The sequence below is a fragment of the Garra rufa genome, chromosome 1 (genome assembly GCF_049309525.1).
Source record: "Garra rufa chromosome 1, GarRuf1.0, whole genome shotgun sequence".
Classification (NCBI taxonomy): Eukaryota; Metazoa; Chordata; class Actinopteri; order Cypriniformes; family Cyprinidae; genus Garra; species Garra rufa.
In genome coordinates, this window is record NC_133361.1 from 37,868,286 (window position 1) to 37,895,783 (window position 27,498).

The window sequence follows — 27,498 nt, forward strand, 5'->3', positions numbered from 1 at the left end:
GAGAATGTTCTATTTATAGTCTGATATAAAGTTGCTTTATCTGTTTTGTGACATCAGAGCTCAAATGAAACAGTTTATCTGATATAAATTTAACAGATCGGATATGCTCCCAACCAAATATGCAGGTGTTTCCTGGTGATACAGTCAGAATCAAACCTCTGAGCTACTGACTGAACTGTTAAAATAACCGTATGCTTTTCTTCTCTAGATGCTCACTTATATTCGGTGTTTCTAAAAATTAAAAATTCATTTGCAAAAACAGAACTCAGTTCTCAAAAACCATGTTTTTAATTGTGCATTTCAGTTAATCTCAAGCAAACTTCAATTGCAAAAAAAAACTTTTATACACACACACACATATATATATATAATTTACTGTGCAGTATTTTGCAAGCAAACATTGGCCTTGAACTACAACTTTAATATGCCCATAAGCACTCAGAAGAAAAAATATGCAACTTGATTTAATCATGGATAGTGATATCACATGCTAACAAAATCACCATGTAGATCCTGGGGTGCAAAATAAGTTTTGGGAGGGCCACAGCCCTGCAAAGTTTAGTTACAACCCTTCCCCAACACACATACTATACCATGTAGTTTTCTAATAAGCCTGAAAGGCTTGATTAGCTGGATCAGGTGTGTTAAACTAGGGTTGAAGCTCAAATCTGTGACACTCCAGGAACTGTGATCTGCACCCCTGATGAAAATACACTGAAGTTATGTTAAAATAAGTCAAAACTGGGCATAATCAGGGAATGGCCGATGAACATATACAAGATTATAAAGCGGATAGTTCCGGTCCTTGATTCTGATTGGTTGAGCCAAGTTCTAAGCTGTTGTAAATTACACTACAAATCTACAACTTTGTTTATGGTTGTGTGTGACCACTTTATTAGAACCACAACTGTTTTTGAAGAACTACATTCTTTGGTTTACAGTGAATTTATTGGTTGTTAGGCATGATGCGAAGCAGAGCTTATAGCTTTACAGTTTTTCCTCAGTCGCTTTGGTGCATTTCTCACAACACTGTTTACATTTGCACAACATTTACTTCAACCTCCACGACATTTAGTCATTTGTGCACATCACAGTAGTAGTTTCTCATTCCTTCCAACAAATTGCAAATGCTTTTGGACATGCTGTCACGATGCAGGCAGGAACACACAAACAACGACGTAAATAAAAGACGTATATTTAATAAATCCAACGGAAAACAGGCAGACACAGGAACACCAGGGGAAAACATCCATATAACATTAAAGGGAAAACACACCTTAAATAGACAGACTAATTACAAACACAGGTGCAGACAATAAGGGAGAAACCAAAAACACTCAGAACTGCGGGGGGAAAAAATGGGAAAACCAACAAGTCTGGGGGTGTGACATTACCTCCCCCTCCCGGAAGGCACGTCCTCGTGCCGACAAACAGACAAAAGGAAACAGTACAAAGTCTTAGGAGGGGGCTTAGGTGGAGGACGGACTCCCGGGAGGAGGACACAAGATGGAGTCCAGGGTGGTGACGGAGGGAGGAGCCAAGGAGGTGACAGGAAGGGGCTGGAGCAGGAGGAGCCAGGTGGGACCCAGAACTCAGCCATGGAGTTCCAAGGTGGAGCCGATGGAGGGAGGAGCCATGGTGGAGGAGAGGCTGACGACTCCATGGGGCCGACCGATGGAGGCGGAGCAGGTGGTGGGAGAGCCCGATGCGGAGACGGAAAGCCGAAGATCTTGGGTGACACCGCGGATCCGGAGGGCCAAGGCGGAACCCAAGGCTCTGGCGACCAAGGCGGAGATGGAGATCCGGAGGTCCGCGGCGGAGCCGGAGCGACAGAGGGCCGAGGCTGTGCCCGCGGGAGGGAGGAGGTCCAACGAGCTGGTGGGACGGAGCGACGAGGCACAGCCGGAGGAGTATAGTCCAGAGGCGAAGGTGGGGCGACGACTGACCAGGGCGGAGCCGGAGGGACGATGGAGCCCGGTGGAGCTGGTGGACCGACGGGCGACAGCGGAGACGAGGGAGCAGAGAGCCGGGGTGGAGCCGCAGGGCCGAGGCGGAGTCCAGGACTCTGAGGCTGGAGGCGATGGTGAGGGATCCTCCAGCCATGACACCGATGGAGATTGGCAGACCCGCGGCGAACCCACCGCACAGATGGTGGGCTGAGGGTGAGCAAGGGGACAGACAGCAGACAACGGGGATTCCTGAAGGCTGGGCGGAACCAGCGGTGACTCTGGATGGCTGGGCGGAACCAGCGGAGATTCAGGCTTAGGCAGAAGAGGGAGGTTGGGAGGGAAATCCAGGCAGATGGGTATTTCCGTGAAACAGTCAATTAAGTCCCCAGAGTGCTCTTGCTCACCCCCAGTGGCGGTGCAGTGGACGGGGCTCTCTACAGCCCTCTCTTGCTCCACGAAGCACTCCACCGTCGCGGATGTAATGGCCGGCTCACGCACCTGATCAGCAGTTTTGACCCCGTCGGCACTCCATACTGCTGTCGCTCCGGGCTCGGGCTTTCCGTCTGTGAAGGGCTCATAATCCGCGGGTCGGGGTGGCTGGCTGGGCTCTGGGTCCGGAGTGGCACTGGCGAGATGCTCCTTGGAACAGGCGGGGAACGCGGGTCTGTTTCTCGCCAGTGTCCACTCCACAAATGCGGCGAAATCCGCTCGAGGGCCATCCTCGGACGACGGCGCTCTGCACGACGCGTTGAGGCTAGCGTCATAGAACGTACAGAGCGCGTCATCCGGGTAGCTGGTGGTGTTTGCTACAAGCTGGAACATGAATGTGTAACCCTCGAGCGGTAAATCCCCCTGCTTCAGCCGGAGGAGGATGAATTCAGGACGGAGGAAGGAATGGGGGAAAACACTACGGAAACAAAAAGACTGAAAAACTGAATGATGAACAAAACGGGGTGGAATACGCAAAAAAAAAACTGTTTCGGTCAGTCTTTCTGTCACGATGCAGGCAGGAACACACGAACAACGACGTAAATAAAAGACGTATATTTAATAAATCCAACGGAATACAGGCAGACACAGGAACACCAGGGGAAAACATCCATATAACATTAAAGACCGACAAGAGTACTGGGAAAACACACCTTAAATAGACAGACTAATTACAAACACAGGTGCAGACAATAAGGGAGAAACCAAAAACACTCAGAACTGCGGGGGAAAAAAAATGGGAAAAACCAACAAGAAAGTCTGGGGGGTGTGACACATGCATCAATTGCTTTTATACAACTCTGCTGTTTTATAACATTATCATTTGCTTATGTCATGTCAGTCAGAATTAACTAAACTTGTGAATGCTGAATAGTCATTCCATATAAAACTAGTAGTCCTCATTTCATTGCTTGAGTCATTACATACAAAAATGTTGAACTAGTTAAGCAAATTTTGTCAAGCAAATTTCTAAAAAAAAATTAAATCTTTTTTTTTTTTCTGAAAATGTCTTTTAAATTGAACAATTTCTCTCAGATGAACCTCAGCTTTCACTGATGAGAAGGGGTGCGTGAAGCATTAGTTGCAATCAATGATAAGCCACTTCTCTACAATCACTGAATCTCATAAACCCCCACTTCACAAGCATATATGAACCAAGCAGGACATAGTGTGTACCATTTCTACAATACTGTGACACAGAAATGGAAGGTGGAAGAGGGGTGAGGGTGCGGGGAGGAAGGGGAAGGGGACAAAACAGGGGAAGAGGAAGAAGAGGCCAAGTATATAGGCAGATTCCCAATGAAATCAGGACTACAATTGTGGATCATGTTGTCAATCACGGCCTCACAATGGCTGAGGCTGGTTGAAGGGTGCAGCCAAATGTTGGGCGAACCAATGTAAATTCAATTATTCAAACATTTCGTTGGGAGAACAGGTGTGTATAAATGGACAGTAATTCAGCACCAAACAATCTGCACTGCACTACTGTCATTGTGTCATACATGAAGCTTGCAGTGGGACAAGAACTTGTCACTTTTTACATTTTACATTTAGACTTGCAGCTTTACTGCATCACAGATTTAAAGTTTTTTACAGATGCTAGGACACATTTCTCAATACTTAGGTCACTTTTGCAAAACTCTTCACACAGTGAGCACAACAGAAGTCTATGTGGGCTAAACTGAGGATCAATTATCATTGTTTTGGCACAAAATGCATTCAATGACTACATCTCTCAAATTTCATGAATTCTTTTCTCACTCAGACACAACAACTGCCAAAAATCTGTGTACGTACAGGACATTTTGCACATGCTTACATACTGTTTTCAAAACCGCTAAACTTATGTTCAAAACAATAACATAATGCAAAACTGAATAAGACAGCAAATTTTATTGAAACATATTTCAAATCTAAAAATGCAGTTTAACCAGCCACAGCTGATTCTCATTGTAGATGAACATCTACACAGGTGCTACTCTTTCAATTTCATTACAAAAGGAGACAACTGCTGAATAGGATTGTATTGTGATATAAACATGGACCCAAATAAAAATAAATAAACAACATAAAATATTGACGAATTCTGCATCATGTCTGACTCATTCCAGTAATATTGCAGTTATGAACAATATATATTGCAATTATAAACAGAGATGTGTCCTTGTTTTACACAAGAAAACACTGTGTAATGCTACATGTTGTTAGTGTTTTTTAGGTCATTGTTTTGTGGGTGACAAAGTGTGTTTGTCTTCTGTCAACCTTTGCTAGTGTTCTGGAAGAATGAGTTTATTTGAGACCTGAATAAAGTGTTTTGGTAGTTGTGGTGCATTTTGAATGTGAAATGAACTGCTTTGCCAAGTTGAAAGTCGGTTAGGAGAATTGTGTGAAGAGTTTTGCAAAAGTGACCTAAGTATTGAGAAATGTGTCCTAGCGTCTGTAAAAAACTGTAGTGTATTGTAGTGTTACAGTAAAGATTTGCCATATTTACAGTCATTTTACTCTGCACCACATAGGATTGCAAGACAACCCTGCAGAGCATTTGAGCATTTTAAGGAAGTGTCACCAAAATCTGACTTTTTTGCATTGGAAAAAATTTACAGAGTAAACTGTCATAATGAAAACATGACAAAGCCATTTGACTATCTTGTTCATAAACAATGCTGTCAGGACTTTTCGTCTTGATGACACTGACACTTTCATTGACATGAATACTTGCTTTTGAGGAATGAGCTATCCATTTTGAGCAAGTGACACGCTTTTGCTAGGTTATCAACTAGGTTTTGCACGTTGTACTAATTGTTTTGAGAAATGCATTAACTGTTGTGCAAATGTAAATAGTGATGTGAGAAATGCACAAAAGCGACTGAGAAAAACTGTAATTTACCACCTACCTATAAAAGGATAAAACTGCTGTTGTAAATGAATATTTAAAATATGAAGTATCAGGCATTGCAAAAATGACAAATCCGTAAGCTGTGTGCAAAATGAGACACTTGACTAAAATTTTGCAATAAACAAACCTTTTTAATAAAATTTTTATTATTGTCAAAAGTATTGAGTAGTACATAGATAGATAGATAGATAGATAGATAGATAGATAGATAGATAGATAGATAGATAGATAGATAGATAGATAGATAGATAGATAGATAGATAGATAGATAGATAGATAGATAGAAGAACTGTATTCAATCTCTATTTTTCTTGTAATCAAGAACATTTCTTTTGACAAAATTAACTAATTATTGCCGAATGATGTTTGACAGTGAACTTATCTCCACCGCATAGCCGCATATAATCGTCAATAGCAAATATTAAACACATGGGTCAGGAAGCGGGTCGGGTATAATATTATTATTATTATTTATTTATTTATTTATTTATTATTTTTTATTTATTTTTTTGCAGTCCGAGTTGCAGGCGGGTTAGTTGAAAACGTCGGTCGAGTTCGGGTTGTTTATACATTGACCCGCACATGACTGATAGATGGGGTCAAGCTTTCTGGGATGGTCCTCAAATTGTTTAGGATGTACTTAGAAGGTGGAAGCTATTATGTGAGTTACCGTAAGTCTGAGTGGACGTCCATGACATGCAGAGTTTCTCAAGGCTCAGTTCTTGCACCACACTTGGTCTCCCACTGAGCCAAATAATGAGAAAGATCCTAATTGCAAATCACAGCTATGCAGATAATACTCAGGTTTACCTAGCCTTATTGCCTATAATGACTAGCCCCATTGACTCCCTCTTCCAATGGATTGACGAAATTAACAGTCTTCATTTAAACAAAAAGAAAACTGAAACAGATGAAATTATCAAGGTGACTGCACACCCTGGTTCTAGGGGTCAAACAAGGAAAAAATTAAGTCAAGAATCTTGTTGTGATTATAGAGTTACACCCTTAGTTTCAATGATACTGAATATAAACCTGACCACTCAGATCATTAGAACCAAGTCAATTAGATATTTAAAATGTTTATTCTCTGCTTGCCTTGTCTTGCCTATAGCCTACTAAAAAATGATGTCTAATATGTTTTCATGTTTTGGATACCCACACGGAAATAACCTATATAAACATATATTTTTTAATATAGGTTTTGATATAGGTTTTTAATATATGTGACAAATATAAAATTGGCCGTTTTCCTATATCATATATACATAGAGTCATGGACAAAATTATTGGCACCCTTGGTAAATGTCACGTATTGGTCATCTTGTCATCATGAACTCTTGCACACACATTCTGGACTGCAATCCCCATAAGCCACTGCACCAATCACTGCACACAGCTGCTCCTCGTTTCCCACTGCACTGATTGCTGCACACATCTGTTTCACATTGACTCTCATGCATTTAAGCCACTGACACACACAGCCACCTTGCGAAGTCTTATTGTTCCTTCTGGTCATTATTTCCGAGCGTTTCTTTCCGTGTTTGTTTTCCCGTGTGTTTGATTCCTGGACTCCCTCCCGTGTTTGATTCTTGCTGCCAGCCCCGACCTTTCTGCCTGTGTTTGACCACTCTTTGGATTATCCTCGTTGTGGTTGTTTGCCGGTGATTGACCCTGTCTGTTTACCACGCCTTCCAAATAAAGCCTGCATTTGGATCCGAACGTCTGTCTCTGACCCTCCCTTGTGACAGTAAATATGGGCAAAGAAGGCTATAAAAATAAATCTGCGTTGTTCTTCTGTTTATCTTTAGTCAAAAAATCAGCAAAATTCAAACATTTCATTAAAAAAAATTAAGTGGGGGGAATATAATATTATGAAATAAATGGTTTTCTCTAATAAACCCTGGCCATAATTGTTGGCACCCTTGTACCCTTGTAAACTTCCATTTGCATGAAAAACAGCTCTGATTCATTTTGCTGTACATCAGAAGTATATTCTTTGGTTTTACCCATTGTGATGAATGATTAGGTTGGTTTGGGCAATATTTATTCATCTGTGCATCAAGACGTCATGACTGGACAACGTCATGTTTCCTGTCACCTTGGTGTGCTAAGAAATTGGAAATTTCAGTGGAAATATATTCAGGAGATAATTTACTCATAAGAATTTCTAAGGGTGCCAATAATTGTGGCCAGGGTGTATTTGAGAAAAAAAAAATTTCATAAAGTTATATTCCACCTCACTTTAAATTGTTTAACTTTAATGAAATGTTTGAATTTAGCAGAATTTTTGACTAAAAGAGCTAAAGGAGAAACAATGCAGAATTATTTTTACAGCCTTCTTTGCCCATATTTACCAAGTGGAGGATAGTCCATGACTGTACATGCACATATATGCGCACATATATATGCGAATATATGCATACATATAAATGGACATATATGCGTACATATATGCACATATATGCATACATATATGCACATATGTGACCCTGGACCACAAAACCAGTCAAAAGGTTACATTTTACAAAACTTAGATGTATGCATCACATGAAAGCTCAATAAATTAGCTTTCTATTGATATGGTTTGTTAGGATAGGACAAGATTTGGCCGAGATACATCCATTTGAAACTGAGGGTGCAAAAATATCAAAATACTGAGAAAATCACCTTTAATGTTGTCCAAATTAAGTTCTTAACAATGCATATTATTGATCAAAAATTACATTTTGATATATTTACAGTAGGAATTTACAAAAAATCTTAATGGAACATGATCTTTACTTCATTTCTAATTATTTTTGGCATAAAAGAAAAATCGATAATTTTGACCCCTACAATGTATTTTTGGCTATTGCTACAAATAAACCCCAGTGACTTAAGACTGGTTTTGTGGTCCAGGGTCACATATTTGCATACATATATGCACATATATGCGTACATACTGTATATGCGTACATATATGCACATATATGCGTACAAATATGCACACATATGCACATATAAATGGACATATACGCACATATATGCGTACATATAAATGGACATATATGCGTACATATAAATGGACATATATGTGTACATACACACATATATACATGTACCTATATAGGTACACATATGCATGTATATGTGTGCATATATGCACATATATGTTCACCTATATGTTTACCTATATATTAGTAAAATTATTAAAATTCATAGCTGCTAGACAACATAAATAAAAGCCCAAAATATAGAAATTAATTTTTTTTATTTTCTTAAGAACAATCAAATAGTAAAAGAACAAAATAGTACAAGAACAAAAATAAGACAAAAAACCGAACAGGAAGAAAAAAAAATATTTTGAGGATCTTCTCAGCTCCGTGAGCTTTGAATTGATAGATGTGCATTTTGCATTGCATTTGGTGGATGTAACAGTGAATGTGTGGATGTGTATGAGCTGTAATGTGAATCTGGAAGTGACTTTAAATTGGAAAAAAATACTTTAATGACAAAAAAAAAAAAAAAAAAAAAAAAAAAAAACAACGACAAACCATTTTGTTATACATTTCCTCCTTTTCCACTATTTTCATCCAAGAAAGAATTGACCTTGTAAATGTTTCAGGAAAACGTGTAGACATCATAGCTTAACCATCTTCTCTCACTTATTTGCCATAGTTGAATTCCATAACATGCCAATTACATGTGATACAAATTTCACGTGTTCGCACATAAGTTTTTGCATTTTTTTAGTTAGTTCTTAGTAATTGCCTTGATAATAGAAAATATAAGCTAAGGAATCATGTATGACAGTTGCCAAAGTGAGATATGAGCTAAAATGACCAGATCCTGCCATGAGCTATATAGGAGACATATCTTATATGTACATATAGGGCTTATATGTGGATATAAAGAAGCAATACAGGAGACCTATATGGCCTGTATATGCACATATATGCACCTCAATTTTGCCTGTATGTGGCATATACGCATATATGCAGCATATATATTATCATACATGTGCATATATACTGCATATAGGTTTCATATATGCGCATATATCCTCATATAGGTTCTTTCCATGTGGGTAACATTAGTACTATATCTTTAGTGCAAATCATATTTCTGAACTACACTGGAGAGCAGCTACAGAAAGGCACGTTTTCACTGAATCCAAAAAAATAAAAAAATAAAAATAAATAAGCTAAAATAACAAATGTTTTGACTGAGTTTTGATCACATGAACATTGTTTCTTCTTGTGGTTTTTTGGTTAGTAACTCAAAGGCACCAGTCACTGTGTCTACTTTGACTACTGGGGGAAAGGAACCAAAGTCACCGTTTCCTCAGGTAAGAAATATTGTTAATATTTTATTAATAATATGTTTATTCACTTTTAAAGATCAGGAAAGTAGTCTTGTCACAAAGAAACGTATTTAAAAAAAAATTCGTTGTTAACAGTGAAACGGGGGCGTAATCGTAGACAATGTCGAGTAAAAATCTTAAATGAAAGAAAGTGCTCACTAAAACGTCTCAAAATTCGTTGCTTTGTTAATCAATTGCAAGACCGGGTATGTAAATGTATTTCTGGGGTTATAGTATGGCTATTATCAATAACCTTAATGCTGTGACGGTGCTTTTGACTACTGGGGAAAGGGAACAACGGTGACTGTAACATCAGGTAAGAAGTTAGATTTTTGTTTTGGTATACAAGCGAAACAACAACAAAAAAATGCATGTTCAGTAACTGTTTAGACCGCTGGAAGAAGAAAAAATCACGTAGAGTGCTGCATTTATGTAATATACAGGATTGTATCTTGGTTTGCTAATATTAAAAGTGACATCTGGTGAGTTGTAAAATTTGAGGTTGGCATATGTTTTAAATATAAAAGTAAAATGTACAGATCGCTTGTTCGTTTTGCACGAATAAACCTTAGACTGAATTAAAATTAGGCCTATACATTGTCTAATTTGTGGCTTAGGACAATAAATGAAAGTAACTTGTCATACAAGCTTTTTTTTTGTACAATATCCATGGGTAAAACTGTCAGTGTGACTATGCTTTTGACTACTGGGGGAAAGGAACCATGGTCACTGTCTCGTCAGGTAAGAAAACCTACTAAAACAAAATCTGATGAGACATTGTGACAGGTAGACTTATTTTGTCAAAAGTTGTTTTTGCATTTAAGCAACATTTAAATGGCGATTTACTTTTCGATTAGGAAAATTAAAGTGGGGAAATGTATTTAGAGTTCTGCTAGAAACGCAGAGATTCACATTAATTCTGGATAATTCCATTTTAAATAATTTCATTTAAGCAATTAAGCTCTTTTAAATAATGAAAAAAATAAATAAATAACTTAAACAACGCCGTAGGTCTTTGGTCGATGAACAACCAAATATTTGCAAATAAAGATCCATTTAAATATCACTTTTTCCGCATGATTCTGCTATACTGCTATATGGTGCTTTTATTTCAAATTATCTAAAGATTTGAACTGTTTTCATTTTATTTGTTTGTTTTTATACATTATTATTATTATTACATTATTATATTATTATTATTATTATTATTACTATGTAATGTTTTATACATTATATTATATTGTTTTGTTGTATACACATTTCATAGGTTATGTGAACTGGTTCATTTGAAACAAACTGAAAAGTAAATCTGCAGTCAAAAATTCTAGTAATAAATTAGTTTAGATATAATTTATTTATTACAACATCCAAGAGAAAGAATTACTTAGCCTAATTCGATTATTTTATTATGCGGCTCATCAAAAAACTTTATTCTTATTAGTCAATCAGCCTCTAAAACTAAAATAACAGTTAGGCTATTACAGGGCTGACCTGTTTCAGAAAAGCTGTGCTCGTGTTCTGTTTCGGTCTCCACAATTTCACATCAGTAGGCTATTTAATATCCATAAAGTAGCATCTAGGCCTACTTATTTGATAAGTAGCTTGTGTGCGGCACAACATAGGTACTGATAATTCCAGCAAAGTTAAAAGGATGATCGGGACTTTGACGCAAAGTGATGATATTCTGCGGTGTCTCTAAATCATGTTGTTTTATTTTATTATATGTTAATTTATTCTCTATTTCATTTTAGTTTCATTTTGTTATATTTTCTATTCATTGATTCCTTCATCTAGTCATCCATTTGAGATGTAGCTCTCTAATAGGTGTAGTGTTGCACATTACGTTGTATGTATTGTCTGAGAACAATGCTATGTCTCTACAGCTCAAGCATCTGCGCCAAAGTCAATAGTCGGCATGTCTCAGTGTACTCCTGGTTCTGATGGGTTCATCACCATCGGCTGTTTGGCAAGAGGTTTCTCACCTGCGGACTCGCTTACATTCACGTGGAAGGATCCTGCTGACAAAGAGTTGACTGATTTCGTGCAGTTTCCGGCGTTCGGACGGGAAGGAGACTATACCAAAATCAGTTATCTGCGCGTAAGAAAAAATGATTCGGATCCTCAAAAACCTTACAAATGCGAAGCTTCAAATCGTCAAGGCAAAAAAGATGCTGATATTATTCCACCACGTAAGTCACATTTTTAAAATTTCTAACATTTTACATTAGCTACTGCATGTATCTTGTAGTTGGACATTTCCAACACATTTACAACATTTGACACTGGCGTTTAAACTCAACTACAAGATTATTTTCTTTGCTTGCTTAAAAAAGCGTGTTGCACTGTTTTTTGGTAGCTTTTCATGTCCTCCCTGCTTTATCCTGTATGTTGCCAGCCCCACCGCTTGATCAACATACAAATGTGTGAGCTATTTAAGTTTACAAAATGTCGGGATTCCTCCAAATAGTTCACTGGGTGCAATCATTGTTTTAATTACAGTGCCTCCGAGAAATCCAGTCCTGAGCTTGGTTCCTGTAAGAACCATAAAAAGTAAATCTGTCATGTGTGTTATTGAAGATTTCTACCCCAAAAAGAACCTCTTGGTACAATGGAAAATAAATGATATTAACAGCATGAGCCAACAAAAACTGGAAAGTGATCTGAACAATCAAACAGGCTCCTATAAAGGATACAGTTTTTATGAAGTCAGCAGTGAGAACTGGGGTGTGAATACTCAGTATACCTGTTTAGTTACACACCAAGGAAAACTGTTTAATAGGACAGCAAACTTCAAAGGTAAGTCATCTAATGTTGATTTATTCTCTCTAGTTCACACTTTAACTTCTATTTCGAATTCACAAATAGATACATTACTTCAAACTGATCTCAATTCACATATATACATATATATTAGATATTTATATGAAAGATGACATCAAATTTACACATTTAATTTCTTTCTCCCTTGTAGCTAAATTGTCACTGACACTGAAGCCACCAAATCAGAAAGAACTATTTGGAAATACAAAAACTGTCTTGCAAGCTGTTGTTGCTGGTGATGTAGAAAAGACAGTGCAAGATGCTTCAGTGTCATGTAAAGTGAAGGATGAACATGTGCCCAATGACAATATCACAAAAGGGGATGTTGATTTTTCTACTGACACTTCACAGTTTATAAGAATTCACAATGTCATCATTGATACAAACGTCTCGGGTTACGTATGTAACCTTAGTTCCCTGAGGGAACGAGACGCCGCGTCAGGAACGCTATGGGGAACGCCATTGGCGGGCCGCACTCTGAACTGTGTATAACAACCAATGAAATGACGGGGGTGACGTCACAGGCGCGGTGACGTCACCGACCAGGAAGTATAAAGCACGTGCGTTTGAAGCCGGCGGCAGCTCTTTAGGAATGAAGCGAGCGCCGCAGGGTGCGGGAATTATGGTCCGAGACGCGGCGTCTCGTTCCCTCAGGGAACTAAGGTTACATACGTAACCCGAGACGTTCCCTTCCGGGAACTCGAGCCGCGTCAGGAACGCTATGGGGAACGAGACTACCAACGCCCCCATAATTACCGAGCCCTGCGAGTGTCTGCTCAACCAGGGTGGAAAAAGAGAGAGCCCTTGTCTAGCATTACGCGGACAAGAAGGCCCTGTAGTCCTCGGCCCTCGGGCACACGAGGAATGGTAGTCTTCCTCTGTCTGGTCGCCAGCCAGAACGAGAGGTACTCCACGGCCCTCAGGCACACGCAGAGTCTTAGTCCTTTGTCTGGGAGTTAGCCAGAACAAGAGGGACCGAATGACCACTGTCTAGCACTCGGCGGACAGATGGTGTGGGAAGTCCTCGGTCCGCAGACCCACGAGGACGGTGAGCTCGACCTCAAGGCTCCTCGGCCCTCGGGCACACGAGGAGAGGGTGATCCTTTGTCTGGGGGTTCAGCCAGAACAAGAGGGATCCAAGGCTCGGCCTGGAGCTCCGCCAGGACGCGAGGGAATAAGCCATTGTCTAGCATTACGCGGACAAGAGGGCACTGCAATCCCCGGCCCTCGGGCTCACGGGGAAGACAGTAGGTGCCTCTGCCTGGTAGCCAGCCAGTGCATGAGGCACTCCTCGGCCTTCTGTGAAGGCAGACGAGGAGTCTTAGTCCTTGGTCTGGGGAAAGCCAGAAACCAGAGGGACCGGAGTACACTCGGTCTGATAGCATCCTGCGTCAGAACACGAGGAGAATTAAGCCATTGTCTAGCATTCCGCGGACAAGAGGGCTGTACAGTTCTCGGCCCTCGGGCACACGAGAACCGTGACCTCTGCCTGGTTCGCCAGCCAGTGCGAGAGGCACCCCTCGGCCCTCGGGCTCACGAGGGGTCTTAGTCCTTTGTCTGGGGGTTCTGCCAGGACAAGAGGGACTGAAAGGGCTTTTGTCTAGCTTTCACGGACAAAAGGGGGAAAGTTTTGCAGATCTCTTATGAGTGGCGAAACGACTTCTCTTCTTTCCGCAGAAAGAATGCGCCTTGAGAAGTCTCCTCCTGGCTAGGGAGGTGGCTGCCCCTCTAGGCCTAGCGCACTAGGCCGAGAGTACAGCCGAGCCTGGAGCGGCTCTGAGGTCGAGCTCGTAATACCTAACGAATGTTAGGGGCGTGGACCAACCCGCAGCATTGCAGATGTCTTGTATTGGGACACCTGCCGTCAGAGCTCTCGAGGCACTCATGCCCCGAGTAGAGTGAGCCTTGAGTCCCAACGGTGAGGGGAGATCAGAGGACTCGTAAGCAGTAGTTATGGCATCGATGATCCATCTACTAATAGTGGGTTTTGAAGCTGGGCTCCCCCTCTTAGGGGGGCCGTAACAGACAAACAGTTGCTCTGTTTTACGCCACGTGGCAGCTCTGTGGACGTATGCGTCTAAAGCTCTGACTGGGCACATGCAGTTTAACTTCCTGTGACCTGGCTCCACGTATGGAGGAGGATAGAACGCCTGCAGCGTTACTGGCTGCGGTGCTAGGGAGGGGACCTTCGGGACGTACCCGACCCTGGGATATAGAAAGGCCTTGGCCATCCCTGGGGCAAACTCTAAATGAGATGGGGCCACTGAAAGGGCCTGCAGATCGCCTACTCTCTTGAGGGAGGTGAGTGCTAACAGGAGCGCCGTCTTAACTGTGAGGGCGCGATCCGTAGACTCCTCTAAGGGCTCGAATGGAGGCTTGCAGAGAGCTTCTAGCACCACAGCGAGGTCCCACGTGGGGACCCTGGGTGTCACTCGAGGCCTCAGCCTGAGCGCACCGCGGAGGAACCGTATGACCAAGGGCTCTCTACCTACTGAGAGGCCACCTAAAGGGGCGTGGTAGGCACTTATGGCCGCCACGTATACCTTTAGAGTGGAGTGAGCTAGCCCTGCGGATAGGCGAGACTGTAGGAACTCCAGAACTGTACCGACCGGGCAGTTGACTGGGTCCAGGTGGCGCTCGCGGCACCATCTCGCGAATAAGTTCCACTTAAGGCCATACAGTTTCCTCGTAGAGGGAGCTCTGGATTGGAGAAGGGTCTCAACAACCTCGGTTGAGAGACCCGCTCCTATGAGTTGTGCCCCCTCAGGGGCCACACCCATAACCTCCACCTCTCTGGGTGGGGGTGGCATATTGCGCCCCCAGCCTGAGACAGGAGGTCCCTCCTGACGGGAATCTCCCACGGAGAGCCGTCTAGGAGAGATACCAGGTCCGAGAACCATACTCGTGCCGGCCAGTACGGGGCTACTAGTAGCAGCCGCACTTGAAACCGACGGACCCGTTCCAGAACTCCCGGGAGCAGAGCGATCGGGGGAAAGGCGTACAGACGCAGCCTCGGCCACGTCTGTGCCATGGCATCCAGCCCCAGTGGAGCTGGATGAACTAGAGAGTACCAGAGGGGACAGTGCGATGTCTCCTGAGTCGCAAACAGGTCCACCTGAGCCTGGCCAAACACTCTCCAGATCTGCTTCACCACCTCTGGGTGAAGCATCCATTCCCCGGGCCTCGGCCCCTGCCTTGACAGGACGTCTGCTCCCACATTCAGATGTCCAGGAATATGGACTGCTCTCAGGGAGAGGAATTTCTCTTGAGACCAAAGGAGTATCCGGTACGCCAGCTTGTACAAGGGGCGTGAGCGGAGTCCTCCTTGGTGGTTTATGTAGTAAACCACCGCAGTGCTGTCTGTACGGACCAGCACGTGTTTGTTTCTTAGGTCTGTGAGAAACCTCTTTAGGGTCAGGGATACTGCCAGCATCTCTAAGCGGTTTATGTGCCACGAGAGATGGTGGGCGCTCCATAGGCCTTGGGCTGAGCGGCCACGCATGACCGCCCCCCAACCGGTAAGGGAAGCGTCGGTCGCTAGCGTGATGCGGCGACCAGGCACTCCCAGAACCGGTCCCTGAGAGAGGAACCAGGGTTTCCTCCACATGGCCAAGGCACGTAGGCAACGCCGCGTGACCTTGATCTTGCGGAGTGGGTTTCCCCTCGGGGAGAACCCCCTGGTCCTGAGCCACCACTGCAGTGGTCTCATGTGCAGCAGTCCAAAAGGTATCACGTTGGAAGCGGCTGCCATAAGACCTAACAGTACTTGAAACTGTTTGACAGTGAGTGACTGGCCTAGCTTTACTGCATTCACTGCGGTCAGTATGGAATCGACTCGTGCAGGAGACATGCGTGCCTGCATGGAGATCGAATCCCACACTACGCCTAAGTAAGTGGTCCTCTGTAGTGGAGAAAGCACACTCTTCTTGGCGTTGAGTCTCAACCCTAACTCTTTCATGTGAGCGAGAACAGCACCTCGATGCTGAACCGCTAACTGTTAGTTGAGTATGCGGATGCCCTGGAGTCACAGTGGAGCCAGCGCAGCATCCACACACTTCGTGAAAGTGCGAGGTGAGAGAGCTAGGCCGAAAGGAAGCACTCTGTCTTGGTAAGCCTTGCCCCTGAAAGCGAACCTGAGATACTTCCTGTGCTAAAGAACCAGAAAGTTCACTAAGGGTACCAGCCCCTCGAGACTGGTGTCTGGATTTACTTGAGGAACTAACTCGGAGTCCTGAAACAGCGAACTGGCAGGAAGCGCCGGAATTAGCTCCTCGGAAAACCCCCGCGGGGGTTGCGAACTCTCCAGGGCCGCTACGTTTCCGGGCGGACCAGCTAGAGGATGCTCGCGGGAGATAGCCGCGCCCTGTAACACTGGCAGGGTTAGCTGACTCATCTCCTGAGGGCCACGAAGGGGTCTGAAACCCGCACCTGGAGGTACGGTGCAAACCCCCTCGAGAGGGGCTGCCCTCAACGGCCCTGAACCACAACCGTCAGGGCCGCTTAGCCGAGGACTTCCTTGACTGGAGGACGACCCTCAGGTCAGGCCTCTTCGTCTTGGAAGCCCCCGACTTAGAGCGTTGCTTTCCGGGTCCCCTAGGCTGGGCCGGGGGAGCACGGGCGGCAACGCTCTGTTTTTGTGCCTCTCTATGGGAGCTCGTACACGGCTGAGGCTGCTTCTTAGATGGTGCAGCAGCCTCAGAGGAGAACACGCGGCGAGGAAGGAAAGTTCTGAACGCCGCCGCCTGCTTGCGGGCCTCCTGGTGCCTGGCCACAACGGTATCAACCGAAGCACCAAAGAGGCCAGATGGTTGCAGGGGGGCGTCCAGAAGCGTGACCCTGTCCTTCTCTTTTACGTCGGACAGGGTCAGCCAGAGATGCCTCTCCGCGGCCACCAGGGCTGCCATAGACCGCCCAACAGCACGGGCGGCCTCCTTGGTGGCGCGGAGAGCGAGATCTGCAGTTTTTTGCATCTCTGTGACGCTAACTTCCTCGCCGCTGCTGAACTCCTTCAGCAGGTCAGCCTGGTAGGCTTGCAGGATGCCCATGGTGTGAAGGCAAGACCCTGCTTGACCTGCTGCCGTGTATGCCTTACCCATCAGGCCAGATGTGACTTTAAGGGGCCTGGTGGGTAAGGACGGAGCCTTCAAGGATGATGCCGAGCCGGGTGACAGATAGCCCGCAAGCGTCTGTTCAACCCGTGGCATCGTCCTATAGCCACTCTCCTCTGCCCCCCCCACATTTCCATAATTTTCAGCGGGGGAGAAAAGACGGGAGGAGTATGGCTTTTCCCACGATCTCGCTAGCTCTTGGTGGAGATCGGGGAAGAAGGGAAGGCTCCGTTTTGGAGGTGCTGACTTTGTCCGCAGGAAGCGATCATCTAATCGGCTTCGCTGCGGCTCATGTGATTGCTGTTGTTCTGCGGGCCATGTGATGTGTAATTTGGCTACCGCATTAGTCAGCACCTCTACGAGCTCCTCATAGTGAGGCGAGCGTGATGGCGGTTGTGGTTCCTCTGTAACACTTTCAATGTCAACCTCCTCGGAGGAAGACAAGAGGAACTCGGGGACCTCCTCCCGGGGGGAAGAAACCGCAGCGCGGGCTTCCACATCCAGGAGGAGATCGCTCGATCCGCTGAGTGAGGGCGGAGATAGGGGATCACCCGTCTCCATACCCTCCAGCAGATCGAGCTGCGAGCCCCACGAGTGCAGCCACCGCTCCGCCTCGGCGGAAGCGGGGCCAGACCCACGGGGCACGCTAGTGAAAGCCCCCTCCTCGAAGAGGGCTTTCCGGGAGCGAAGCAGACGCACCGGCAGGCGTTCACAGTGCTCACAGCCAGCCTTTTCGAGGGCTGACTGTGCATGCTCCGCTCCCAAGCAGACCACGCATAGACTGTGTGTATCCCCACCAACAATGAAGCGTTGGCAGGGAGGGACACACTGTCTATGCGGGCGCTTAACCACCATCAAACTCTTTTTCTTAATAGGTTGTAAAGATGCCATTCTACTCAAATAAAAGTGTGTCAAACTGGACACAAAAACAGCAGAAATGGCAAGACAGACACAGACACAGAGCGCTCTCGCTGAATGACAAAAGCTGCCGCCGGCTTCAAACGCACGTGCTTTATACTTCCTGGTCGGTGACGTCACCGCGCCTGTGACGTCACCCCCGTCATTTCATTGGTTGTTATACACAGTTCAGAGTGCGGCCCGCCAATGGCGTTCCCCATAGCGTTCCTGACGCGGCTCGAGTTCCCGGAAGGGAACAAATGGTTTGATAGTGAATTGGTCACCTGCACCATCCGTGACACAAATAATAACAGAGACATTGAGCAAAAGATTCATTTTGAAAAAGAAAGTAAGTCAGTTTATGTGTCTATGTATATTTTTGGGCATTTATATGTCTCAATGACTTTATCACGGTCCTGCATAAAATTGGATGAAAACATTAAATTAAATTTTTTTTCTTACTCTCTTGCAGTTACACTGGCACTAAAGCCACCAAATGTAAAAGAACTATTTGTCCATAATAAAGTTGTCTTGCAAGCTGTTGTTTCTGGAGATGTAAAAGAGACAGTGCAAGATGCTTCAGTGTCATGTAAAGTGAAGAATGCACCTGTAACCAGTGAAAATATCACACCAGGAAATGTCAAGTTTTTAAATGACACTTCGAAGTTTATAAGAACCCACAATATCACTGTTGAAACAAAGAAATGGTTTGATGGTGAAATGGTCACCTGCACCATCCGTGACACAAATAACAACAGAGATGTCAAGCAGGAGATCAGTTTTGATAAAGGAGGTCAGTGTAGCTTCCAAATAATTTACTTTGTGGCTTTATATGTATTCATACTATTTCACAGAATTTGAATTTTATACATGTTGAAAGGTTGGATGTAATTTTATTTTCTGGCAAAAAAATAAAAAATAAAAATAAATAAATAAATAAATAAAAAACGTCTGAAATGCTGTGAGGAACTTTTTCAGCTTAGACTGGCTTGATTAACTCTTTTATTCAATTATTGTGTGATCCTTCTTTTGAACATTTTAATCAGTCTTTATCATTTTCTTCAATTCAGATGGACAGAAACCGAGTGTTTTTATTCACAAACCTGGTCTTATTGACAACGATCGCGTGTATCTGGTGTGTGAGGTTACTAGCTCTAAACTTGGCGATGTCTATATCATGTGGAAAGTGGATGATGAGTCTTACATAGAGGGCACAACCAGTGCTCCCATCCATCAAAATAACTACAAGTCTGTTCTCAGTTTTCTAACAATGTCAAAAGAACAGTATGAACGTCTCAAAGCCACCATCACCTGCGCAGTCAAACATGCCAACATGGACCATACAGGATCTCCTTTACAAGCTTCAACAAGCCAAAGTAAGCAGACAGCATTTAAGTGTTATAACTGTAATGTACAAGCAAACCATCATTATATTTATCTGTTGTTCACTTGTGCTCTCCAGAGCTTTTTGCTCTCTTGTCAGTTTATGTACCTTTGATGTTTTGGCCATGTTTCTGTCTAAATGTGTCTGAAAACTTTAAATTGTATTTATTTTCTTACACCTTTGCAGTTAAACTGACACTAAATCCACCAAATGAGAAAGAACTGTTTCTTTATAATGAAGTTGTCTTGCAAGCTGTTGTTTCTGGAGATGAAAACAAGACAGTACAAGATGCTTCAGTGTCATGTGAATTGAGGGATGAACGTGTGGCCAATGAGAATATCACAACATGGGATGTTTATTTTTCTAATGATACTTTGCCATTTAAACGTATTTACAATGTCACCATTGACACAAAGAAATGGTTTGATGGTGAAATGGTCACCTGCACCATCCGTGACACCAATAATAACAGAGACGTCAAACAGGAGATCAGTTTTGATAAAGGAGGTAAGTCAGTGTAGCCTTCAAATAATTGATTTTGTGGCTTTTTATTTGTTCATATGCATTTCCTAGAGTATGATTTTTATAGGGGCTTACAGGTTGGATGTAATTTTATTGTCTGGCAAAAAAACAAGCTCATCTGAAACGCTGTGGGGTGCTTTATTTCAGCTTGGACTGGCTTTATTGACTTTTTTATTTATTTTTGTGTGATTCGTCTTTTTTTCAACATTTTAATCATTATTTTTGTGTGATTCGTCTTTTTCAACATTTTAATCAATCTTTGTCATTTTCCTCAATTCAGATGGACAGAAACCGAGTGTTTTTATTCACAAACCGGATCTTATCAACAAAGATCATGTGTCTCTGGTGTGTGAGGTTACCAGCTCTAAACTTGGCGATGTCTATATCATGTGGAAAGTGGGTGATGAGCCTTACATAGAGGGCACAACCAGTGCTCCCATCCATCAAAATAACTACAAGTCTGTTCTCAGTTTTCTAACAATGTCAAAAGAAAGGTATGAACATCTCAAAGCCACCATCACCTGCGCAGTCAAACATGCCAACATGGACCATACAGGATCTCCTTTACAAGCTTCAACAAGCCAAAGTAAGCAGACAGCATTTAAGTGTTATAACTGTAATGTACAAGCAAACCATCATTATATTTATCTGTTGTTTACTTGTATGTTCTCCAGAGCTTTTTCTCTTGTCGCTCTCTTGTCAGTTTAAGTTATTTTGATGTTTTGGGGCATTTTTCTGTCAAAATGTCTCTATCACTGTCCTACATGAAAATGGATGAAAACATTAAAATAATATTTATTTTCTTAATCTCTTGCAGTTACACTGGCACTGAATCCACCAAATGAGAAAGAACTGTTTGTCCATAATAAAGTTGTCTTGCAAGCTGTTGTTTCTGGAGATGTAGAAAAGACAGTGCAAGATGCTTCAGTGTCATGTAAAGTGAAGAATGTACCTTTAACTAGTAAAAATATCACACCAGGAAATACACATTTTTCTAGTAATATTTCACCATTTATAAGGATCTACAATGTCATCATTGATACAAAGAAATGGTTTGATGGTGAAATGGTCACCTGCACCATCCGTGACACAAATAATAACAGAGACGTCAAGCAGGAGATCAGTTTTGATAAAGGAGGTAAGTCAGTGTAGCTTCCAAATAATTTACTTTGTGCCTTTTTATTTGTTCATACGCATTTCACAGAGTTTGATTTGTATAGGGGCTTAAAGGTTGGATGTAATTTTATTGTCTGGCAAGGAAGCAAGCACATCTGAAATGCTGTGGGGTTGTTTTTTCAGCTTAGACTGGCTTGATTGAGTTTTTTATTCATTATTGTGTTATTGGTCTTTTTAAACATTTTAATCAATCTTTCTTATATTCTTCAATTCAGATGGACAGAAACCAAGTGTTTTTATTCACAAACCTGATCTTATTGACAACGATCGTGTGTCTCTGGTGTGTGAGGTTACCAGCTCTAAACTTGGCGATGTCTATATCATGTGGAAAGTGGGTAATGAGTCTTACATAGAGGGCACAACCAGTGCTCCCATCCATCAAAATAACTACAAGTCTGTTCTCAGTTTTCTAACAATGTCAAAAGAAAGGTATGAACGTCTCAAAGCCACCATCACCTGCGCAGTCAAACATGCCAACATGGACCATACAGGATCTCCTTTACAAGCTTCAACAAGCCAAAGTAAGCAGACAGCATTTAAGTGTTATAACTGTAATGTACAAGCAAACCATCATTATGTTTATCTGTTGTTTACTTGTATGTTCTCCAGAGCTTTTTCCCTTGTTGCTCTCTTGTCAGTTTAAGTACCTTTAGTGTTTTTTTATTTTTATTTTTTTACTTGTTTTTTTGTTTGTTTGTTTGTTTAAATGTCTTTAACACTGTTATGCATAAAAATGGATGAAAACATGAAATTACATTTATTTTTATTTTGTTTTTACTCTCTTGCAGTTACACTGGCACTGAATCCACCAAATGAGAAAGAACTGTTTGTCCATAATAAAGTTGTCTTGCAAGCTGTTGTTTCTGGAGATGTAGAAAAGACAGTGCAAGATGCTTCAGTGTCATGTAAAGTGAAGAATGTACCTTTAACCAGTAACAATATCACACCAGGAAATACACATTTTTCTAGTAATATTTCAAAGTTTATAAGGATCTACAATGTCATCATTGATACAAAGAAATGGTTTGATGGTGAAATGGTCACCTGCACCATCCGTGACACAAATAATAACAGAGACGTCAAGCAGGAGATCAGTTTTGATAAAGGAGGTAAGTCAGTGTAGCTTTCAAATAATTGACTTAGTGGCTTTACATTTATTCATACCATTTCACAGAGTTTGATTTTTATAGATGCTGTAAGTTTGATTGTAATTTTATTGTCTGGCAAAAAAAAAAAGCAAGCCCATCTGAAATGCTGTGGGGAGCTTTTTTCAGCTTAGACTGACTTGATTTACATTTTTATTCATTACTGTGTGATTCGTTTTTTTTTACATTTTAATCAATCTTTATCATTTTCCTCAATTCAGATGGACAGAAACCGAGTGTTTTTATTCACAAACCTGATCTTATCAAAAATGATCGTGTGTCTCTGGTGTGTGAGGTTACCAGCTCTAAACTTGGCGATGTCTATATCATGTGGAAAGTGGATGATGAGTCTTACATAGAGGGCACAACCAGTGCTCCCATCCATCAAAATAACTACAAGTCTGTTCTCAGTTTTCTAACAATGTCAAAAGAAAAATTTGGAAAAAGCCACCATCACCTGCGCAGTCAAACATGCCAACATGGACCATACAGGATCTCCTTTACAAGCTTCAACAAGCCAAAGTAAGCAGACAGCATTTAAGTGTTATAACTGCAACTGTTGCCTTGGATTTATATGGTTCTATCTGTGTTCTGAGTGGTTTTGAGATATTGAGCTTCAAAGTTTACACAAAAATGACATGGGGACAAGATTCTTTCCTACATGAAAATGACAGAGACAATTAATGTATTCTAAATGTGTCTAAATCTCAAAATTAAAATTAAATTTAAAAAAAATTTAAATGGGGATTTTGGGAACAGGTCAAATGCAGGCAGAACCTTCTAATTCTAAAAAGTCATTTTCTGCTTGGAATTATAAGGTTCTATCTTGCAAAACATTAATTAAAACAACAATTTTCAAGAAATACAAATAGTTTACTTAAAATTTGTTTTAAAACATAAATAAGTTTTGTGACAATGTGTCAACATGTATGAGAAAGGAATTTAATGCTTGCTTTATCACATTTATTTAATAGTTTAGGACAAATATTTTTTTCTTGTTGGGCATTAAAGGTTGCTAAATATTTTGTCCAGAGCAGATGTTAATTTTAGGTAGGATTGTAGTGGTTAATCAAACACATTATTGTAGGAACAGTTAAAGCAGCCACTTTAATCCATCTGACCAGGACTTTAAAATGGCTTTCTCTATGGCCATTTATTGTGACAATGACATTGTATGACATTTAATTAAGACCCCATCATTTAAATTGTTTATTATTTGATCCTTAAAGCTTAATATTGTAAAATGTAAGATATTTTAAGACTTTAAACTGCATCAATGTTTCGTCAATCATTACATAATCAGGTCTTTAGCGACCCAAACTTATATCTAACCCAGATAGATTTCTAACTACTGCAATAGCATAAAACTCTCTTGATATTTTAAGAACAATAATATTAATAATAGAATAAAATAAAGCATACTTCCTTACCTTTTGAAACTTGCATCTGGCTCATATCGTGATATCAACCTTATTCTCAAAACTATCGTTTTCAACATCATCAATAACAACATTTTGATTGCTATTCACAACATTCACCATCAAATGACAGTTACACTTATATTTCATTATGTACAGTAATTACTCTGCACTAAAGCCATTCAAACCAGTTCAATTTGTTACAAATATTATTATTTGTTTTATGCCTGCGGTTAATTATGAGTAAAAATCACGGCATCGTTATGTTTTAAACATTGCCACCTTGAGAAATAAAGGTGAATTGCACTTCTTGATTCTGCAGATATGTAATTTTTGTTGTTTAACGTTTAATCTTTCCTGCTGTTATGGAGCAATCCAGCAACAAGACAAAGAAAGTTGATGCTGATTGGTCCTCTTGTTTGCATTCGAAGTGCTGATTGGCTCACAAACAGAACTTTATAGAAGTTAGACTTTGACTTTGTAGATAGAACCTTTAATAATGCAATAAATTGTCACAGAATAAGAATATGTGAATAATTAAATTCAGACGAAAATTTCCAGAGCTCTTGTTGCTTTTTTGTCATTTTATGTATACTTGAAGTTATTGTGCATTTTTTGTGTAAATGTGCTCAAATTAGCATTAAAATGTATAGTACTACTGCTATCACTACTGCATGAATGTGGATAAGAACATTCAGTTTTACTTACTTTCTTGCTCCCTTACAGCTACATTTACACTGACACTTAAATCACCAAATGAGAGAGGACTGTTTTTTAATAATGCAGTTGTTTTGGAAGCTGTTGTTTCTGGAGATGTGCACAAAACTGTGAAAGAAGCTTTGGTGTCATGCAAGGTGAAGGATGTACCTGTAACCAGTAAGAATATCAAATCAGGAAATATCTTCTTCTCTACCAAAAGTTCACAGTTTATAAAAATCCACAATGTCACCATTGACACAAAGAAATGGTTTGATGGTGAAAACGTCACCTGCACCATCCGTGACACAATTAATAACAGAGACGTCAAGCAGGAGATCAGTTTTGATAAAGGAGGTCAGTCAGTGTAAAACTTTAAAATAATCCGCTTTATGTGCATTTATAGATGCTGAAAGGTTGGACATATTGTTGTATGAAATATTGTCTGTGTCAAAAAACCTGGACTACCTTGATACACTATTGTTATTTATTACTGTGTGATTTTTATTTGTATTTTTCAGATTGTTTAATAAACCTTTATCATTTCCTTCAATTCAGATGGAACGAAACCCAATGTAACCATTTACACACCTGTTAGCATTGACACAGATCATGTTTCTCATGTGTGTGAGGTCTCAAGCTCTAAACTCGGTGATGTCTATATAATGTGGAAAGTGGATGAAGAGCCTTACATTGAGGGCAAAACCAGTGCTCACATCTATCAAGAAAACTCCTTTTCTGTTCTCAGCATCCTAACAATGACAAAACAAAAGTATGATGATCCCAAAACCACCATTACCTGCGCAGTCAAACATGCCAACATGAATAATACACAATCTCCATTACAAGCATCAACAAGCCCAAGTAAACAGCAAGAATTTCCGTGTTATTAATGTGGAGGCATTTCCAAACTGTCATTGTTTATCTTTTGTTCAGTGTTCCAGTGCTTTTGTCCTTTTGCTGTCCTGTCAGATTGTGTACAATATCTTTGATGTTGTTTGTGCATATATCTGTCTGTGTGTTTATATTGCTTTACTGCATGGGTCATCCATTGAAATCAAATTGTGCTTAAAAATGTTTAGTTTGATGTTGCATGGAAATAAATACGATTACAGGAAATCATAGTCAACATAATATCATAGTGCACATTTATGTTTTGTCCTGTGCTTACTGTACTGCTATTAGCTCACCCATACCTCTAAAATATAATGTTTTGATACTCTGTTTACAACATGCTTCAAATCAAAAATTATTAATTTTGGTATGCAATTTTGTATGCAGTTTTACAATATTAAGCAATAAATCTCTGTGTTTGCATGACTTATTCCAGCTCTCATGTGTGATTCTGCACTTAGCAAAGCAACTTTTCAACCAATAAATCAAACAGATGTTTGTTTGTTTGTTTTTGTTTAGTTTTTTTTTAATAGCATTTTTATTTGTACTTGTTTTATTAGTATTATTTGCTGTAGTAACAATGAGTAACAGACAGGACAATGCTATATGTTTGTCTCTTCAGTGTACACTCATTTGTATGTGCAAATTAATGTATGTCAGTCTCTTAATACTGAACTTAAAATTCAGGATATATGTTTTATATTTTCACATCTGTGTTTCACCATGTGCTTACCATACATATGTGTCCTTTACATGTGTTTTCTTTTTCAGGTCAGCCACCTGAGCCAGAGAATGGCTTTGCTCTGGACTGCAATAAAGATGTTCTGGATGAGGATGAGTTCAGAAGTCTCTGGTCCACTGCCACCTCATTCATCTTCCTCTTCCTCTTTTCTCTGACCTACAGCGCTGTACTCAGCTTCTTCAAGGTAATTCCGATATTACTAAATAAAATGCAGAGCATTTTAAGTAAAATGATGCCATTTGGAACTCTTTTACTGCATATTGTTAGTTTAATACGCATACGTCAATCTAGATTGTGTTGTGTTTGTTGAAGTGTTTTTAACTATACTTCTTTTTTTTTCCAGGTGAAGCAGTGATGATTGTTAAAAGAACATGTGAAGACCCCATGGTTTCTTATTTGTTTTGTTTTAGGGTAATATATTTAGAAATCAAAAAAGGAAAATAAGCATGTTCTCTTTTTCCACTTGTTCTGTCTTTGGCTGTCTCTCTGTGAATCTAAAAAAAACATGTATAGGCTCAATAAGATGTTGAAACTGCATAAATTGTCCCTGTGCACAGAGAGATTATCCTTGTCCATACATTTTTGTGACTGTTGTGTTTTTTCTGCAATCCACGAATTGTAAGATGTATCCTAATATATTCAACTGATGGGTAAAGGACTAGGCATCAGTTTTAACTTTGTGATAATACTTTAACTACAGAGAAAATGGACGCAAGTGATTCTTTAAAAGACTCAGTACAGGAGACAGTTACAGTAGTTTCCACGCATTGTATAACAGCTATGCCTTACTATTAAGTTGTTTCGTGAAGTGAAAATACAATTTCATGTTTATGGTTTTTGTATTTGAATATTTCATCTCTGGGGATCCACCAGTGCAGATGCACATCTCACACTCAGCAGCTGCAAACTGTTGAGCACTCAAGGGGGGGAAAATGGCCAAACAGTAATGAACTGAAAAACCCATTTGCAACTTTTAATAAGCTTGAAGAGTTACAAACAATTCAAAACAAATTGCCATGC

The 27,498-nt window shown here is 41.1% G+C and overlaps 2 protein-coding genes and 1 gene segment (V, D, J or C); all 3 read left to right on the top strand.

The window, feature by feature from the left end:
* Positions 1-27,498, top strand: part of ighd (immunoglobulin heavy constant delta) — a 157,922-nt gene that overhangs the window by 52,628 nt on the left and 77,796 nt on the right. Inside the window, exons 3-4 of the mRNA XM_073832539.1 lie at positions 9,611-9,661; positions 11,560-11,865. Of these exons, the coding sequence (XP_073688640.1) occupies positions 9,611-9,661; positions 11,560-11,865 (357 nt within the window). The remainder of the gene's footprint in view (positions 1-9,610; positions 9,662-11,559; positions 11,866-27,498) is intronic.
* LOC141342290 (immunoglobulin heavy constant mu-like) lies at positions 12,310-26,833 on the top strand. The segment is given in 6 exon segments: positions 12,310-12,472; positions 12,591-12,883; positions 19,204-19,294; positions 25,401-25,706; positions 26,508-26,662; positions 26,822-26,833. Coding segments are annotated over 6 exon segments (1,020 nt in total).
* LOC141342299 (uncharacterized) lies at positions 19,679-21,115 on the top strand. Its single transcript, XM_073846728.1, has 4 exons — positions 19,679-19,877; positions 20,072-20,392; positions 20,688-21,023; positions 21,111-21,115. Exons 1-4 carry the CDS (start codon positions 19,679-19,681, stop codon positions 21,113-21,115), a joined length of 861 nt encoding a protein of 286 aa, XP_073702829.1.